The sequence below is a fragment of the Leptopilina heterotoma genome, unplaced genomic scaffold, assembly GCF_015476425.1.
Source record: "Leptopilina heterotoma isolate Lh14 unplaced genomic scaffold, ASM1547642v1 Lhet_180, whole genome shotgun sequence".
Lineage (NCBI taxonomy): Eukaryota > Metazoa > Arthropoda > Insecta > Hymenoptera > Figitidae > Leptopilina > Leptopilina heterotoma.
This window is the reverse complement of record NW_025110897.1, coordinates 1,045,293-1,059,503: the sequence shown is the minus strand read 5'-3', so window position 1 is coordinate 1,059,503 and position 14,211 is coordinate 1,045,293. Positions and strand designations below refer to the sequence as shown.

The 14,211-nt window shown below is 22.3% G+C and overlaps 1 protein-coding gene across 3 annotated transcripts in view; it reads right to left on the bottom strand.

Moving 5' to 3' along the window:
- LOC122500033 overlaps nucleotides 1-14,211 on the bottom strand; it is a 289,403-nt gene that overhangs the window by 159,942 nt on the left and 115,250 nt on the right. For 2 of the 3 annotated variants that reach the window (XM_043608729.1, XM_043608731.1), the window contains exons 6-10: nucleotides 12,910-13,157; nucleotides 9,914-10,163; nucleotides 3,485-3,727; nucleotides 317-436; nucleotides 34-167 (exon numbers count right to left, since the gene is read on the bottom strand). In XM_043608729.1, coding sequence (XP_043464664.1) covers nucleotides 34-167; nucleotides 317-436; nucleotides 3,485-3,727; nucleotides 9,914-10,163; nucleotides 12,910-13,157 — 995 coding nt within the window. The remainder of the gene's footprint in view (nucleotides 1-33; nucleotides 168-316; nucleotides 437-3,484; nucleotides 3,728-9,913; nucleotides 10,164-12,909; nucleotides 13,158-14,211) is intronic. The other variant, XM_043608730.1, reaches the window with a different exon arrangement.

Here is a 14,211-nt window from a genome sequence, read left to right as displayed (position 1 = left end):
ACTGAAACTGAAATTAATAAAAAACTATTTTACCTGATCACAAGCAACTTTCGGGCTGGGATTGGCACTGAATCCAGGTGGACAAAGACAAGTATATCCTGGAATTGTGTTCTTACAAATAGCATTCGTTCCGCATGGATTGTCCAAAGCTGTACACTCATCGATATCTGCATTGATTCGAAGGAAATGCAAAAAAAGAAAGTTAGTAAAAATAAAGCAATTTTTCTTATGAAAGTCAATAGTGAATAACCGGATAGATTAAATTAGTGAGAGAAGAAAGAAAAAGAAAAAAAGAGAATGTAAAAAAAATTCTAACCACTGCATCCCTTGAACGGATCACCGGTGTATTCTGCTTTGCAGCTACATACAAAGCTGCCTATGGTATCTGTGCATTCTGCATTTTCTCCACAAGGACTTTTCTCGCATTCGTTAATATCTGTTAATAGTTTTATTCAATCAGCGGACAGTTAATTATTAGATGTCATTAAAAAAGGAATAGTATTATTTCTTGAAAGCAAGCACTTTTATTTACATATATTGCGGACATATATTCCAAATACTTCACAGGTCGTAATTTTCATCCGAATTCAATTTTTCTTTTAATTTTGAGACTTTATAAATTCTTAAGAACTTTTCCGAAGCGGATTTAAAAAAAAAAAAATTTATGTCAAAGGAATTAAACTTTAAATTTATTTAATTAATATAGTTTGTGAATAAAGAAATTTTCCCGCAAATTAATACCCCATGAATATTAATTTAATGTAAATTTAATAAATATTTAATATAAATATTTAATATTTAATATAAATATAAATATTTATTATTTAATATAAATATTTAATAAATATTATATTAATAATTAATATAATAAATAAATAAATAAATATTACTGATACAAAAAATATATTTATAGCAGGCTTCGCACTCATCTACTAAAACCTAATATTTACTACTTTTTTACGTTATGCTACTATTTGGGTATTTTTTTAGATTTCAGCTACTAAAAGCCTCTATTTTAATTTTTTTTGAAAATTTCCACTACTCTAAATTCGCTAATACTAGAATCAAAAAACTATTCTCAAAAATTATAATCGAATTCTTTAAAACGATTCAAATTATTTTCAATATCTAGTATTTTCATAAAATTTCTCCAAAAAAATTCAATTATTTAATAAAAAATTGAATTGATAAAATTCATCCCAAATTCAATTATTTTCATAAATATTTAAATTTTCACCAGGAATTCAATTAATTCAGAATAGAATTTTTCTAAAAAAATTTTGAAAAATCAATTATTTAACAAAATTTTTATACAATTCTTTACAATAATTCAATTACTTTCATTAATAATAATATTTTTCATAGAATTTAATTTCTTAAAAAATTTTTTGATAAAATTCTAAGCAAAAATTCAATTATTTTCATAAAGAATAAAACGAATCGAAGAATTTCAATTACTTTTAATAACATTTTTAATTAATTAATCGAAAAATTTAATTATTTTCAAAAATAACCAAATTTTTCACAGAAATTCAATTCTTTTTAAACATTTTAATAAATTTCTTCTCAGGAATTCAATTATTTTTGGAAATTTTAATAAAATTCTAAGCAATTATTCAATTATGTACTTTTAATACAAGTCAATTTTACAGGAATTGCTCAAAAAAATGTAATTATTCTTAAAAATTTAATTTCAATTCCTCGAAAAAATCAATTATTTAAAAAATGTTTTTTGAAAATTATTTGGAAGAATTCAATTATTTACAAAAATATTAGAATTTTTCACAGAAATTCATTATTTTTAAATATTTTAATAAAATGGTTGAAAGAAATCAAATATTTCAAATTCAATTTTAATTAAATTTTTTTTAAATAATTCAATTATTTTTTTAGATTTTAATAAAATTCTTCCGAGGAATTCAATTATTTACATAAATTATTCTTCGAAAAAATTCAATTATGTCGATAAATTACAAAATTATTTCCGAAAATTCAATTATTTTGAGGAATTTTGATAAAATTCTTTGCAAAATTCAATTATTTTCATAAATAACAATATATTCATCACAAGAATTTAATTATTTTTAAAAGTAATAAATTTCTTCTTGGAGATTCAATTATTTTAAAAAATTCTAATAAAATCGTTCGCAAGAATTCAATTATATTCATAAATAATAAAATGCTTTTTAGAAATTCAATTATTTTCAAAAAAAATTTAATAAAATATCACACAGACATTCAATTATTCTCAAAAAGTTTAATATAATTCTTTGTAAAATTTAATTATTTTTAAAAACTTTTCGCAATTGAATCATTTTCAACATCTACTATTTTCATAAAATTTCCAAACAAAGATTCAATTATTTAAAGAAAATTTTGTAAAAATCTTCGTAAGAATTCAATTTTTTTTCATGAATAATAAAAATTTCTCAGGAATTCAATTATTTAAATTAGAATTTGCAAAAAAATTAGTCGAAAGAAATTAATTATTTAAAAAATTTTATAAGAAGTTGGTATTTATTTCCTCGAAGATATTTGAAAGAAAAAACTCAATTATTTTTACAATTCCCAAAAGAAATAAACTAAATAGAATAGAAGTTCCAAAAAAGAAATAAAATAAAACATACTGTATTTCCCTTTCTTAATAAGGACCTTAATAATTATTTGGAGAAATTAAAATTCAATCCAAGGAAGGAAGAAACACATAATTTTAAATGGGCCTGGATAATTGGTTAAATACGATAATTATTTAATCGTTAAAACAGTTAAACGAATTGCACAGCTGCAATCCAAAGAAAAAGAACTTTTTAAATAAGAATTCTTCATTTTTACTAACGACTTTCGTAAGATCCCGCAACTATTTGATATGTTATTAAAAATATCTAACGTTGTCTTCAATATAGATTTTAAAAACTAACCCACTTTAGAAGACTCCAAAAAATTATTAATTAAAGATAATTATTTTTAATTACCTAATAATTTTTTTTTTTATTAAAATTAAAAAAAAATTTTTTTTTCAGTATTTTTCAATTATAATTAAAAAAAAATCTTTTATTATTAGATTTTTGGAGCGGTTGTTGTTGCCTACAGGGAAATTGCATAAACTAAACTGCACAAAATAAAAGTGTAATACAAGCTAATTTTTAAATACATTTTTTTTTAAATTAAAATTGAAAATGCAGCTTAATTGTATGTAGCTTATAATTTTAATTTAAAACATTAAAAAAAAAAAAATTTTTTAATTTTTTTTTAAATTTATTTAAAAATTAGCTTGTATACACTTTCATTTTTTATATAGTTTCCTTGTAAGCAGTTCAATTATTGGCATCAACAATCTTGAAAAATTTTCGTATCACATTAAAGAAAGAGGAAAACTTGATGAAAAGACCCGGAGGGTATAAAATTTTGGTGAAAAAGTGGGAAGAATTCTCGTGGCTTGCGTTCAAGAATTGAAACTGTATGAGCTTATCGAAAGAAAACTGACTTTCGCAAAGGGTGAGTCCCTGGCCGACAAAGCCTCTCGGGCATAAACACTTAAACGTTCCTGGGACGTTGATGCACTTGGCGTTAGTAGCGCAGGGATTATTCTGGGCGCATTCGTTCACATCGACACAGCCGTGGATGGCATCCATTTGATATCCCAACCGACATCTGCACTCAAAGCTTCCTTCGCTGTTCACACATTCCGCGTCCAAGCCACAAGGATTTCCCGAGCACTCGTTTATATCTAATAGCGTTGCCGTTGTTAGTTGTACAATTATTTTTATTATTACTACATTATTATCTATTTATCACCAAAATATCTTATAAATATGTACACGCATACTTTATTTATTTGCTTTCTCAGAAAATTAAATTAAACTTCAATACGTTTCTAAATTATTTTTTGCTTCCTTATAGAGAAAATTTTTAACTCCTTTAATTTAAAACATTTTCAAAAATTCTCTAAATAAATTTTCTTTTATTTAGAAAAATGTTATATATCAGATTCTGATCAAATTTATGTGTGAAAAACAATTTTTGTATTGGAAATTTAGATTGTAGGGTTCATGATAATTCCTTAACAGCATGTGACTGTTAGATCTCCAATGTTAATTTTTCGACCATTTTTAAATTAAAATTTAAAAATTAAATTAAATTTTTGTCGTAAAAAATTTTTTTTAAATTAATTTTTAGTAATAAAAAAAAATTTTGTGGGCATTTCCTACAATATCCTTCTGTCTATTTTAGGATATTTAAGTAAATTTTTCATTTATTGCTTCCAATAACTGATTACTTGTTTACTATTAAATTTTTATTAAATAAATTAATTGAGTTAATTTAATTAATAATTTTATGTATTAAATATTTATGTATTTGAATAAAATAATTTTTATTTAAGTTAATTAAATTGTATTTGAACCAATAATTTCGGTATTTGAAGCAAATGCCATTTAATTGATTTAAATAAAAATTATTTGATTCAAGTAAATATTTATTTGATAATAAACAAGTAATTGGATATTTAAATCAAATATTTTTTTTCAATAATATATTTCTACACCAATTTTTATTTAAAATATGACATTTCATCAGAAACTCATATAATATATAAGATTTCTAATTGTAATTATAGAAACGAATTTGTTTAGAGAATTTAAAAAAAATTTTGAAATAGGAGGATAATTTATAATTCTCTATGAGAAAATAAAATAAAGCAAAAAACCTCAAATCACAATTTTTTTGAAATTGTCTTTTTCAGAAAAAAAATTGTTTTTTAACATTACATTTGGATTCATTGAACTCAAAAAACAGTAAAATACCGACTAATGTATAAATTTAATCAATTTATAATTATACATTTTGTTTTTAAATATTTAAAACAACCGAGTGATAAAATCATATAATATTTTAATCAATTTAATTAAGTTTAAAAGTTTAATTAGTATAAGTTAAGTTTAAAAAAAATTTTCATTATTTAAATTGAAAAACTGACATTTTCTTAAACAAAATGTAATTCCCGTTATGAACGAGATTAAATTCAAGATTCAATATCATTGACTTCTTATTTGTATAATTAATTACTAGGTTCAATAAAGTCATTAGCATTGTATAACGATATTGATTGTTTATATTGTTTATTTTTATCATAACAAGTATCTCTCTGAGAAAAGGCTGGTTTTTATCAATTTGTCAAGTTACTAATAAATAAAAAAAAATTCTTTTAACTTTAATCATAATTTTTGTGACTTGTAATTTTTATTTATTTGTTGTCATATTTTTATTTTTCATATTTTTCATTTTTTTAATATAAGTGTTATATATAAGTCATTATTAAACGTAAGTTATACGATAACAAACAAATTGTACTTTTGTTTAACAAAAATAGTTTTAAAAAAAAGAATTCTCTAAAGTATCAAAATTTTGAAATGGAAAACATTCAACATTATTAATTATCTTCAATGGATCGAAGACCTCAGCTGTATTTTCTTATAAATACTTATGTGATTTAATCTTTTTGAATAATCTTTAATTTACATACGAGAAATGTAATATTAAAATTGAAATGTTGTGATTTGGATTTTTTATTTATTTATTGTAAATACGTTTGTGATATAGAATCCAAAATTTATAAAATAAAATTTTAATTTATTTTTTATTTATGAAAATTCCAACCCAGAATTTAACTTAAAATTTTTATAACTTTTTTTTATAATAACTAATTTTTGCATCATTTGAAAAAAAATTAATAATTTTTTAGCAATTTAATAACGAGTGTTTTTTTAAAAAAAGATGAACTTTTTTTTTGCAATTATTATTATTAAAGAGTTTATATTAATTAACTACCAAAAAAATCCCCATTAATTTTTAATAAAACAATTTTAAGTTATTAATTTTTTTTAAAGTGATGCAAAAATGTGTTATTGTAAAAAAAGTTATAAAAATTTTTAATTTTGAAAAATGGTTAAAAGTGTTTCTTTATTTCGTTGTGAACTATAGATTTTCATAAATGTTTATTTAAAAAAAAAGCTTTAAAAATTTTATTTCTAGTTGGCGTGGTTTGACCCAATACTACATTTATTTTACAATTTTATATTTTTCTTAATTAGATTTAAAAAATTATTGAAAGGTTTTCAAATAACTAAAAGTAACAATGCAAAAATTAATTAAAAAAATTTTTTAAATTGTACTAAAATTGAGAACGTCAAAATCGTCAGATTTCCAATATTCTTACATAGAAAATCGTCAGATTTGACGTTGTGAACTTGAGTTAAAATTTTTTAAAACGTTTTGTACTCTTGAATATATTTATTTACAAAGTTAAGATTCGTGTGATTTGCAGAGTAGTTTTGCTAAATGTTTTAAATTTTGGGGACAGAGTGAAAAATTGTTTAAATTAACATTAAACTGTTTTCAATATATTTGATCAAAAATTCGAAGGTTTATAAAAAAAAAAAATATTTTTTTCGCGTATAATTGAATTTTCATTTTTAGCCGGCGAATAAAAGAAGAAAATTAAAATATAACAAAGAGAACCAAAAAATTAATTTGTGTTATTGTGATGATTTATTTCATTGATTGTGTATCTTTGTGCACCACTTCCAAATCTCACTCCAAAGCAATTTTAATTATATTACGGGAACATAGTCAAGGTGGGCCCATCTTTTGACTTTTGTTTATAACTTTTTTTAAAAAAATTAATTTGGTCAATTGTTGGAAAGTCCTGTGTAATAGGAACACTTTTGCTCAACAGAGTAAATTGATTAGTTTTAAAATAAAAAAGTTGCAAATATTAAAAAAAAATATATATGTAGTCAAGGTTGGCTCTTATAGTCAAGGTCGGCCCATGCTTGAAATTCAAAGGGCATTACCGTTAGAAAATAAAATAACATTTTTAGCGTTATGAAAAATTTATCCTTTATTGTTTACAACTTGTAAAGGGTTACAAATACAAAAAACAAAAAAGTAATAAGTTACTGTTACAAAAAAGTAACGCCAGGGTTGCCACGCTTTTGCTCATTTCAAATTCCCTGACTTTTCCAGGTTTTCCAGGTTAAAAAACAGAATTTTTCCAGGTTTTTAAAAACTACATTTACATTTTACAAAATTTTTAATTCAAACCTTTTTGAAATTAAACATCTTATAAAAAATTGTTATAAAACATGAAAATATCGACCACTCCAAGCATCGATATCTTCATGTTTTATAATAATTAAAAATGTTGGACTGATAAAATCATCATTTTATACCTATTACAAGAATATTGTTACTGTAACTTATTCAAAATTACTTTCATTATTTTAATTCAATTATTGTTTTCCACAATTTTTAACTAAAATTCTTCTTTATAAAGTGTAAATTAATTATTATTAATAATTTCTGAAAAATTTCTTTCAACATTTTCAAATCCTTTTGTATACAATTCAATTTTACGAAATTTCATCGATTATTCAGGTATTCGGGAATTCTTCAATCAAATATATATTAGAAAATAAAAACTTTTAAAAAATTCAATTCAACTTTTACAAAAAAAATTAAATCTACACAATTTTAAGTTAAAAGTATGAAAAATTTAAACATTCAAAGATTATAATTTGAGACCTGCTTTTCAAAACTCAATTATTATCTAAAGTTTCAACTGAAATTCATATTTCAATCAATTATTATTAGAAAATTCTACGAGAATTCAATTATTTAAATAAAAAAAAATTATTTATTGAATAATTGAATGTTTTTTAAAATTCAACCCTCATTTAAAGAATTTTATCAACAAATTTTTAAATAGGTAATGAAAATTCTTCTGACGAATTTCAATAAAAATTTTAAGAATAATTTCATTTTTCGAGAAATTAGATTAAAAATGTATTAAAAATAATTTAATCTCTGTAAAAAAATTTCATTGAATTGAAAAAAGTTTTTGAAAATAATTGAAATTTTGTCAAGAATTTTATTAAAATTTTTTTAAATAATTGAAATATTGCCAAGAATTTTATTAAAATTTTTGAAAATAATTGAATTTTGGAGAAAAATTTTAATATTTATAAAGATAATTGAAATTTTGATTATAACTTTTTTTAAACTTTTGACCATAATTGAATTTCTGCTAAGAATTTTATTACTTTTGAAAATAATTGAATTCTTGAGACGAATTTTTAATAATATTTCTTTTTAAATATACCTAATTATTTTTAATGCAAAAATAAATAATTTATTGAATAATTGAATGTTTCTCAAAATTGAATTCTCATAAAGAATTTTATTAACAAATTTTTAAATAATTGCATTATTTTGACGAATTTTAATAAAATTTTATGAATAATCACATTTTTCGAGGAATTTGATTAAAATTGTATCAAAAATAATTGAAATTCTGCAATGAGATTTATTATCTACGAAAATAATAATTGAATCCCTGTAAAAAATTGTATTACATATTTATAAAAATAATTGAATCTTTGTAAACATAAATTGAATAATTTTGAAAATAATAGATTTATTGCGAAGAAATTTATAAAAAATGTTTAAAATAATTCATTTCTTTTGGAAAATTTTATTAAAATAGTAGATATTGAAAATCATTGTCTGGAGGAGAATTTTTGAAAAAAAATTGAATTTGTTAAAAAGAATTTCATTAAAATTTTTGAAAATAATTGAATTTTGGAGAAAAATTTTAATATTTGTAAAGATAATTGAAATTTTGACGATAAATTTTTTTAAACTTTTGACCATAATTGAATTTCTGCGAAGAATTTTATTACTTTTGAAAATAATTGAATTTCTTTGATGAATTTGAATAAAATTTTTAAGAATAATTATACATTTTTCGAGAAATTCCATTAAAATTGTATTAAAAATAATTGAAATCTTGCGATGAGTTTTATTATTTATGAAAATAATTGTAAATCTATAAATTTTTTGATTATTTATGAAAATAATTGAATTATTGCGAAGAAAAATTGTAAAGGCAACTCTTTTAAAATTGAATTAAGAAAAATTAGATTTCAAGAATAAGCACAATAACTTTAGAAAACAATAATTTTCCAGGATTCCATTTAAAATTCCCTGACTTTTCCAGGTTTTTTCAAGGTTTTTAAAAATTCCCTGACATTTCCAGCGTAACAGTTTAAACTAATTTAATGAAATAATAATGAGAATTTATAGGATTTAATATTATTTTTCTAATATCTTTGACAAAATGTATGTGCTAATGTTTACTTGTATATATTTATTTAAAAAGTATCTGCATCAAATTGATATTATAAATGGTGGGCCAACCTTGACTATGTTCCGCTAATTTTATTTTGTTAAGAAAAGCTAAATATAAAAACGAATATTACTATTCTTTATAATATATTCAATTATATAATGCTTTGTACAGATGTTATAAGGTATTATTTTAATAAGTTATTTATCATTTTTGCAAAAAAAAATTTGAACAATAAGTTTCCGCCTATTAATTCAGTCTAAAATTGTACCAACCTTTACAGACTTTATTCATGATTTTTTTGTAATAGAAACAAGTGTCTAATCTCTACGAAAAATAAGATACTAATTTTATTTCAAAGTTTCTGTAAAGGAAGTCTAATAATTCAGAAAGAAAAACTATTAATTTAAAACTACGATGTTCAATTAAACGATCGTTAAAAACAAAAAGAAAGAAAAATATCACTGACTAAATGTTTCTACAAGTTTGAAGGTAAATTTTTGCTTTCATTTATTCATAGAACATAGATGATCGCATATAAGGATTCATCTTGAGGATGGAGTGGTAATGTAATGCGCTGTTATTATTCATCTTTTATTCCAAGTTCTCTTTTAGTGTGGATTAACGAGATTAATGACTTCCTCCGCTTTATAGGTGTAGCGTGAAGTAAACTATGTACAGCGTTAAGTATAAATCAAGATTATATCATTTGAAAAGAATATGACTTACCATGGCAGGCTGACATTGGGTCTCCCTCCGTTCCTGCGGGGCAAGCACAGCGAAAAGTGCCATCCATATTCGTGCACAAGGCCGAACGTCCGCAGGGACTTCTGAGACACTCGTCCACATCCCTGCATCCATCCTCTGGATTTCCATCGTATCCCTCGGGGCATTCACATCTATGTGCACCAGGTAAATTCACGCACAACGCACCATGTCCGCAAGCACCTTCGTAGTTACATTCGTTTATATCGGTACACTGTGCAAACACAAAGGGACATTATTCTACCTTTCTTTTTTCCCAATTCTATTATACAACTATAAAAGCGCATAGAGTCAAGAAAATCGACCACTCTTCCATTCAATTTAAATATACATACTGCAAGGCGTGAACTAGAGTCAGCAAATGATTCAATGCACAGTAGAATTCTGTAATTTATATCATAGTCCGGAAATTCTATCAGGGTTGCCACAGAAATTTAATTTTGTATTTCCCTCACTTTTCCCTGATTTACAGACAAAATTTTGACCTGTGGCAACTCTGTCTATGCAATTTTAATGATATTACAACAAATTATACATTTACACAAATTATTATCAAAAAAAAAAAATTACTCAACTGATGCACAGAAATTTTTTTTTGTATAGTGAAATCAAAAAGAAATTAAATTACAAACAGTTTTAAATAAACCATCTCTCACTGAAGTTGAAGTTATGAAAACACTATCCCAGAGAGTGACTTAAGTAGATTGAAGAAGATAAACAACAAATAAAAACAGTGAGCGACTTGCAGTCATATTCAAGTACATGTGATAAAAATGACGTCAGAAATGAACCTCGGTTCTCAATTCATGTCAATTTCAAACAAGTTTTCAGGTAATTTTTTTTCGACACAATCTAAATCATTTTCTGTTTTTAATTTTTAATGATCAGGGTTGCCACAGGTCAGGGAGGTCAGGGAATTCAGAAAAAAGTCAAGGAAAGTAAAATTGGTCAGGGAAATCAGGGAAAAGTCAGGGATTTTTAGTAAAAGTACTGTAAAAAACTGAATTTTTAAAATTCATGGGAAAACTCTGAATTTTGATATTTTTTTGTTTTCCTCGTAAACAATAAAATTACCACGAATTTTAATACAAAACCTTCAATTTTTTCTATTTCTGACAATAATTTCTTTTTAAATAACTTAATTTTTCAAGAACAATCATAAAATTATGACTTATAAATTATTAAATGAATAATTTTTACAATTTTCATAAATACTAAATTGCAATAGAAGAATTTTAGTTAAAAGCACTAAAAAAATTGAATTTTGGAAAAGTTAGAAATGATTCCAGAAATTCAATTATTTTCAAAAGTTATAAAAGTTCTTCGCAAAATTTCAATTATGTTCAAAAATTAAAAAAAAATTCTCGTCAAAATTTTAATTATCCTTATAAATAACAAAAATCCCCTCAAAATTTAAATTACCTTTATAAATAATAAAATTCTTCTTCGAAATTCAATTATTTTTCAAAATTTTAATAAAATTCTTGGCAAAATTTAACAGAAATTCAATTATTTACAAAAATTTTATAAAAAAATTTCTTCGAAATAATTCAATAATTTTCAAAAGTAATAAAATTTTTCGCAGAAATTCAGTTATTTTTATAAAATTGAATAAAATTTGTTGGAAGAATTAAATTATTTTTATAAATAAATAAAATTCTTCTTCAAAATTCAATTATTTATAAAATTTTTTATAAAATTCGTAGCAAGAATCCAATTATTTAAAAGAAATTTAACAAAGTTCTTTTCAAGAATTCAATTATTTTTAGAAATAATAAAATTCTTCACAGAAATTCAATTATTTTTAAACATTTTAATAAAATTTGTTGGAAGAATTAAATTATTTTCAAAAGTAATTAAATTCTTCGAAGAAATTCAATTATGTTCAAAAATTAAGAAAAATTTTTTGTCAAAATTTCAAGTATCTTTATAAATAATAAAATTCTTCTCTGAAATTCAATTATTTTAGAAAAATTTTAATAAAATTCTTGGGAAAATTTTAATTATTTTCATAAATAATAATAAAACTCATCGCAGGATTTTAGTTATTTTTGATACAATTTTAATCGAATTCCTCGAAAAATGTAATTATTCTTAAAAAATTCATTAAAATTTTTCCATGGAATTCAGTTATTTAAAAATTTGTTGATAAAATTCTTTATCAAAATTCAATTTTAACAAACATTCAATTATTCAATAAATTATTTATTTTTGAATTTAAATAATTTCATTTTTTTAGAATTTTCTAATAAAAATTGATTTAAAAATGATTAAATGAATTAACGAATAATCGATTTATTATTATTTATGAAAATAATTGAATTCTTGCAAAACGAATTTTATTACAATTTTTTTAAATAATTGAATTTTTTTTTAGAAATTTTACTACTTTTAAAAATAATTGAATTCTTGCGAGGGATTTTATTAGGATTTTCGTAAATAATTAACATTTTTTTGAAAAATTTTATGGTAATTTAAATTATTACAAAACATGAAGAAGGCGATCACTTCGAGTCGAAGACTCTGAGTGATCGCCTTCTTCATGTTTTGTATTAATATTCTTATAAGTTGTTGAATTTCAAAAAGGTTTGAATTTACTTTTCTTTGAAGAATTTTAATTCCTACGGAAAAATAATAATCATAAGAATGAATTTGAATGGAGTCTTCTAGGAAAAGGTGAAAAAGTTTTAAAAAAGACCGAGTGGGCAAAAAATATATTCACGTTCGAACGTTAATGTATTTTTTACCCACTTGGGAATTTCCTTTCTTGACTGAATTCATTTCAAATAATAAAAAAAAGTGTTTTTCAGTTGTTGAACAAATTTATTTGTTCAAAACTTATTCAGATTTGTTGTAACAAATCTGGAATCATTAGGACAAGAAAATAAATTTGTTAGTTCTGCATTAACAGTTCAATTGTTAAGGTATAAATTCTTTTTCTGCGTGCATGTTATACTTACAAGTTTGTAAGGGTCTCCCGAGTATCCCGGCTGACACGAGCACGTATAATTTCCAAGGGTATTCTGACAATGACTATTTTCTCCACACGCATCTTGCAATGCACATTCGTCCACATCTTCGCAGTGGATCTCGCCATCGCCAGTGAATCCCGCTTTGCATTTACATAGGAAATTCGAAGGTAAATTACAGCACTCAGCATTTTCGACGCACCGTGCAGCGAAATGTGGATTTTCGCATTCGTTTATATCTGGAATTACAAATTTACTGTTCAAAAAAATATAAATTTTAAACTACCTATCTAGGTAAAAATAAAATAGAAATCTGTATCACTTACAGGACTCGGATCGACTTTAACCAGCAAAAAATGTGGCCTTAGTCGATAAAAATAGAAAAAAGTTAAAAAAATTGTTTATTTAATTCAGTGTTCTCGCAAAAATTTTATTTGTATTTCCCTGATACTTCACTGATTTCTAAATTCAATTAATCAAAACTTGAATAATTTTGCTAAATAAATATTGAAATACCTACGTCTTATTTCTTTTTTCACAAGAAATAAAATTTTTTAAATTTTAACTTTTGAAATTGAAAAATTTCTAAATATTATAACTATGACCCTTCCAAAATACAATTATTTTCTATAATTTTTAACTAAACTTCATCTCTCAATCAATTATCTATATTAATTTTTAATAATTTTACCAAAGTTCTTCGAGAATTCAATTATTTAAAAACAAAAATACAATTTTTTATAATAATTCAATCTGTCCATTTTTCTTTTTATTTTCAAAAATTTTAATAAAATAATTTTTAATATTAATTTTTTAAAAATATTTTAAAATAATTTTTGAAAGAATAGTTTTACAAGCAACTATTTTTTTTGGACAAAAAATGTCAAAAAAATTTGAAATTTGGTAAAATCTTTTAAAAAATAATTGAAATTTGGTAAAATCTTTTAAAAATAATTGAAATTTGTTAAAATCTTTAAAAAATAATAGAAATCTGGTTAATCTGAGAACAATAATTATTGAAATTTGGTAAGATTTTTGAAAAATAATTTAAATTTGATAAAATTTTTGAAAAATAATTTAAATTTGATAAAATTTTTGAAAAATAATTTAAATTGATAAAATCTTAGAAAAATAATTGAAATTTAGTAAAATCTTTGAAAAATAATAGAAATTTGATACAAACATTTTAAAAATAATTGAGTTTTTAAAAAATATAAAAAAATAATCAAATATTTAAAGAATTTTAATTACAAATGATTTTTCCGAAATTTTAATAATTCTAAAAAAGTAAAT